At 39.3% G+C, this 6,399-nt stretch overlaps 1 protein-coding gene across 1 annotated transcript; it reads left to right on the forward strand.

Annotated features, from left to right (window-relative positions):
* The first annotated feature begins 1,427 nt into the window (after nucleotides 1-1,427).
* Nucleotides 1,428-2,868, forward strand: LOC122906961 (proliferation-associated protein 2G4-like). The gene is given in 1 exon segment (XM_044249476.1): nucleotides 1,428-2,868. A coding segment is annotated over 1 exon segment (1,179 nt). The 3' UTR covers nucleotides 2,607-2,868.
* Nucleotides 2,869-6,399: the final 3,531 nt, after the last annotated feature.

Consider the following 6,399-nt stretch of genomic DNA (forward strand, 5'->3'; position numbering starts at 1 on the left):
AATCTGCAGAATTGAGGAACACCGTAAAATGCACCAAGACAGTCCTTTTTTTTTTTTTTTTAAGATTTTATCTTAGAAAAAAAATAGAGAGCACAAGTAGGCAGAGCAGCAGGCACAGGCAGGCTCCCTGCTAAGCAGGGAACCAGACACAGGTCCTGACCCCAGGACCCTGAGATCATGAGCCGAGCTGAAGGCAGACACCCAACCAACTGAGTCACCCAGGCACCCCCACCAAGACATTTCTGACGAGCAAGCAGATTTGTTAAATAATTATTAAATCCGTGTAATTTGTACTATAATATTCCCTAATAACCAAGGTGTTTAGCAAAATTTAAAATGAACTAAATAGATATTCTTCCATGGTTGTACTGTATTTGCCAGATCACAGGAACCTAGTAAAAAAGTTATTGAGATGATTAAATTTTTATTATGTTTAGCTATCCCTTTAAAAAAGCAAAAACAACAGGGTCATGATTTATAGATAAAAAAAAAGTCAGGCAATCCTTTTTTCTATAATTTTAACCAGCTGAGAAAACCGTATATGGTAATACATGTTCTTCAAGATATAAACACTTTTTTAAGGTAATACAATTACCTTAGTGAGATCAGCAACCAGATTAAAAACTGAATTTCAAAAAGAAGAGCAAATTAAAACAAATTTTGAGCTAATGTAAATCAAGGTACAGAAGAGTATATGTGTATTTATTTATTAGTATTTTTTAAAGGATTTTATTTATTTATTTTGAAAGAGAGAGATCACAAGCAGGCAGAGAGAGAAGGGGAAGCAGGCTCCCTGCTGAGCAGAAAGCCCGATATGGGGCTTGATCCCAGGACCCTGAGACCATGACCCAAGCTGAAGGCAGAGGCTTTAACCCACTGAGGCGCCCCATATTTATTAGTATTTTTAATCCAAGGGGCTTGAACTCAGGTATGCACTTACTTTGTCTAAGATTGAGACCTGAGCTGAAATCAAGAGTCAGACATCAAGAGACTAAGTCATGAAGGCACCCCAAGAACAGTATGTGTTTTAAAGCATCTGTCTGTACAGATACACACGAGTTTATTATATGCACAACATATGTCTAGAGGGATATACCAAAAACCAACAGTAGTCAACTCTGAAGGAACCGGGACTGGGACATAATTCTGAGGCTTGTTTTTCATAAAATATCTATTTGTGCAGATTGAGGTTTTTTCTTTTTTTAATTTGTTTATTTATTTTTAAGTGATCTCTGCACCCGGTGTGGAGCTCAAAGGAACCGGAGATCAAGAGTCACATGCTCGGACCGCCTGCCTGCTCCCCTGCTAGCTCGCGCTTTTGCTCGCGCTCTCCTGGCGGATGGAAGGGGCCAGCCTGCGGCTGGAAGGGAGGCAGAGGCGCGGCTCAGGGGGAACGAGGTTGCGGCGGCGGTGGTGGTGGTGGGAAGATGTCGGGCGAGGCCCAGCAGCAGGAGCAAACTATTGCCGAGGACCTGGTCGGGACCCAGTAGAAGATGGGGGGCGACATCGCCAACCGGGTACTTCGGTCTTTGGTGGAAGCATCCTGCTCAGGTGTGTCGGTGCCGAGCCTGTGTGAGGAAGGTGTCGCCATGATTATGGAAGAGACAGGGAACATTTTCAAGAAAGAAAAAGAAATGAAAAAAGCTATTGCCTTTCCCACCCGCATTTCAGTAAATAACTGTGTATGTCACTTCTCCCCTTTGACGAGCGACCAGGACTATATTCTCAAGGAAGGTGACTTGGTAAAAATTGACCATGGGGTCCACGTGGATGGCTTCATCGCTAATGTGGCTCACACTTTTGTGGTTGACATAGCTCAGGCGACCCAAGTAACAGGACGGAAAGCAGATGTCATTAAGGCAGCTCACCTTTGTGCTGAAGCTGCCCTGTGCCTGGTCAAACCTGGAAACCAGAACACACAAGTGACAGAAACCTGGAACAAGGTTGTCCACTCGTTTAATTGCACACCAATAGAAGGTATGTTGTCTCATCAGTTGAAGCAGCATGTCATCGATGGAGAGAAAACAATTATCCAGAATCCCACAGACCAGCAGAAGGACCACGAAAAAGCTGAATTTGAGGTACATGAAGTATATGCCGTGGAGGTTCTTGTCAGCTCAGGAGAGGGCAAGGCCAAGGATGTGGGACAGAGAACCACCATTTACAAACGAGACCCTTCTAAACAGTATGGCCTGAAAATGAAAACTTCACGTGCCTTCTTCAGTGAGGTTGAAAGGTGTTTTGATGCCATGCCATTTACTTTAAGAGGATTTGAAGATGAGAAGAAGGCCCGCATGGGTGTGGTGGAGTGCGCCAAACATGAACTGCTGCAGCCATTTAATGTTCTCTATGAGGAGGGTGAATTTGTTGCCCAGTTTAAATTTACAGTCCTGCTCATGCCCAGTGGCCCCATGCGGATAACCAGTGGTCCCTTTGAACCTGACCTCTACAAGTCTGAGATGGAGGTCCAAGATGCAGAGCTAAAGGCCCTCCTCCAGAGTTCTGCAAGTCGGAAAACCCAGAAAAAGAAAAAAAAGAAGGCCTCCAAGACTGCAGAGAATGCCACCAGTGGGGAAACATTAGAAGAGAATGAAGCTGGGGACTGAGGTGGGTCCCATCTCCCCAGCTTGCTGCTCCTGCCTCACCCCCCTCCCACCACACCCCAGGCTCTGTGAAGTGCAGTTAGTCTTCACCCAGGACCGCCAACAGAGCAGGGTCTCCCTGCCCCCATCCCTGTCCCCACCCCAACCCCTTCCAACAACAACCAGCTCCAACTGACTCTGGTCTTGGGAGGCCAGGCTTCCCAACCACTGAAGACTACTTTAAATAGAAAAGAGAAATTGAATAATAAAATCACGAGTCAAAAAAAAAAAAAAGTCACATGCTCTTCCAAATGAGCCCACCAGGCGCCCCTGCACAGGCTGACTTTAAAATGTATTGAAGTATACCATGGTAGAAGCATATACTAAGGGAAATAAAGTAGAACATAGTCAGCTTGGCTAGGATTATACACGGCTAAAATTAAAAAGCAGAGTAAGCCAACCAGACATTGTCATCAGAAATAACAAAATTATGGAGTACTAAAAGTGAAGTGGTGTGCCCAAGATGCTTTTTCCTCATTGTCTCGTTTCAAAAATAAGTAAAACATAAGCTTAAATATTAAGTATTGTATTATCTGCAAAGTGAGTGCATACCAGAAAAATAGGAGAAATGCGGTTACCACATAATAAAAATGTAAGAATTCTGCTGCAAGACACATACACAGTTTATGCCTATTCTATTCAAACTCATTGAAATGCCCAGTGTTGTAACACACTTCCAAGAATCAAGATAACATACAACTGTAATAACACCCACAAAGATAGGCGCATCTGAATTTTCTTGTATTCACTTCCACTCCTGCTGCTTAAGGGAAATCTGCTGTTGCATTCTTTGTTTCTAAAAATGCATCACAACGTCAACTGATGAGTCATGAGTCACACTCCAAAGTCTTATGTACCAAAGAAAGCAGGGAACAAAAGTCCTAGACATCAATTTTAAAGATGTTTAATCAGCTAAGTTACAAATGAGGAGTTCTTTATAAGGTGACACAGATGACAGTTTTTGGAAGAGATATGAGAAACTTGACAGTAAAGCTGCAAATTCTATAAGGATTGATAAAATCGTTTGCGCTTGTTCCCTCCTAATAACTGGTAGGGTTTGTTTTTGTTGACTCAGAACATACGAATAGTAATTTCTGCTGAGACACTGACAGGCACAAACTCAACAAACTCTCAGCTTCATGAAAAAAGACATTATCTGAGAAATGACTTGCCAGATGCCTTGCTTCTCCTCTAAATTCCTTCCTACTTTTGCTGTTTAGCAATTTCACTGAGGACGAAACTTCCAGGAAAGGATAAGGCAAAGGGCAGGAACCAGAGATGCCACTATTTGTTTCTCTGTGGCAGTATTAATTAAAAGTTTTCCTGGTGAGGAAGACAAACTAATGGCTGAAAGGAAATGTGAAGACCAGGTGTAGATTTCAGTCACCAGTGTAACAGACTATTAAGATCTGACCTTATCATCTTATTTTCTTCCAGGCATGTCATTATCCTTTACATTAATCTGCTTACCTGTTCATTGTTTCTCTCTCTTCCCAGCCCCCACAGCATGTAAACTCCTTAGGAACAGGGATCCCCCTTTTCTTGTTGTTTGCTATATTGTTGCCATCCAGAACAGCGCCTGGCACATAACAGGCATTCAATAAATAGCCAGTGTTGGGGGGCGGCCCAATACATAATCATTACTTAACTATCTCAGGCCTGGCACAATCACAAATAGGCTATTATTTTTCACTAGAGACTGCTCTTTACCTATAATGTAAAATAATAATTACACCAACACCTTGCCATGAGATTCTATGCCTAAGTTTTACTATTTAAATATCATATTTGTATCAAAATATAGTAATTATGATAAAATGATTACCTGATTCATCTCAATTTCTGAGAACAAGAACTTCTATGATTCACTTTCATATCTCAAATATCTAGAATGGTACACAAGTACAGAGCGGATATTCAAATATTTGAATAAATGATTTTAAAAGAATTTTAAATGGTGGCATTATTAGCCATTTTCTATTTTCTTTGCATAATTTAGTATTTCCTAAATTTTCTACACCTAACATTCCTATAATCAAAAAAAAAAAACTACTGTTAGAAGAAAAAAGGTAACTAATGTACTTTTATACCCCAATGGTCTTGATAATGTATGCAACAAGGCAAATCAAACAGATATACCATTTGATTCCTAGGAGTTATCAGATAGAAAAATATTTTTTAAAAAAGAAATATTACTATTTTAAAAATGAATTAGAAATATTATTTTGAAGAACATTAAGCTTTATCTTCCAGAAAGATTTCCTTTCATAAACCCCAGTATACTTCAAGAGTAATTTCTTTGTTTTTTTATTAACAGAGTTCTTTTCTTTTGGTTCAAATAACCAAAAGAGTAATTTTTTTCTTTTATAGAGACATAAGGAATGGTGTACTATGAATAAACATTTTAAGAACTACCTAATAATCTACTTTGCTTTCTCCAGGACTAAGTTTGATTTATTATGCCTCCGGTGAACCCAAACTATACATAGAGAAAATTCAGTCACGCTGTCACATTTAGAAAGACTAAAATCAGGGGTGCCTGGCTAGGTCAGGTGTTAAGTGTCTGTCTTGAGCTCAGGTCATGATCCTAGAGTCCTGGGATTAAGCCCTGCATTGAGCCCACCAGGCCCTCTGCTCAGTGGGAAGCCTCCTTCTCCCTATCCCACTCCCCCTGCTTCTGTTCCATCTCTTGCTGTGTTTCTCTCTGTCAAATAAATAAATAAAAATCTTAAAAAAGAGAGAGAGAGAGAGAGAAAGACTAAAACCATACCAAACAACTTCCTAACACAAAACACTTTACAATTAAAAAAACTAACACAATATACATTAGTTGAAAGTTAATTTTGATGTTTAATAGATTTTATCATCCTCTGTATCCTACAAAATGGATTTACTAAAATCTTTAGTCCTTTCTGTAAATAGCTACCATACTATTTTAAAAAATCCAGACTCAGAATAAATCTTGAAGGTTTTTTTAATGTTACTATATGTCTTTCAAAGGTAGAAAAATCATTCAAATGTGTTGACAAATGTACTCAATATACCAGGAAAAAGAAAAGGTCAAAACCTAGAAAAATTATTTTTGATTTTTTTAACAAACTCTGAAATTAGTCTGTTCAAGTCTCAATTAATGTATCTCATCTATAATGAATGCACAAAGCCTAAAATTAGAGAAATTAATGAGGTTAATAAATATTTCATATGAGATCTAATTGCTATAGATACTTTTGAATTCTTAGTAAATGGCTCTGACCGAAGAGATTTAAAAGGTATGCTCAGCAACTGACCACATGCATTACCTATCTGTAATAAAGAGGCACAGAATGCAATCACCTGCACTCTGATACTTGGCTTCTTCCCAGTCATTTTGTGTTTCATCTTGAGCTAGCCCTAGACTACTGATTGTTTCCATATCAGTGTCTCACAACTATAAGAAATGAAAGAACTGAGAAACTCACACTAGACTATATTAGTCAGTACCATTTGAGAACTGTGTCCTAACTAATTACTGTCATCAGTCCCCCTAAATTAAAACTATTCATATATTTCAGAACTTTTCCTCTTATTTCCAAAAGCAAAGTCTCAGAAATATGTTCAAAATATTTTGTTTGGACCCTTGTCTTATACCATATTCAAACACTGACTTAGGTAGATTAAAGAACTAAAATGTTAAAATTTCTAGAAGGAAATAAGGGGTAAGTTCATGAAAACCAGCAGGTGCACAGTCCAAGTGACAGCAGCCGGGAGCCTGTATCCT

Source organism: Neovison vison, chromosome 5 (assembly GCF_020171115.1).
Source record: "Neovison vison isolate M4711 chromosome 5, ASM_NN_V1, whole genome shotgun sequence".
In the NCBI taxonomy this organism is placed as follows: Eukaryota; Metazoa; Chordata; class Mammalia; order Carnivora; family Mustelidae; genus Neogale; species Neogale vison.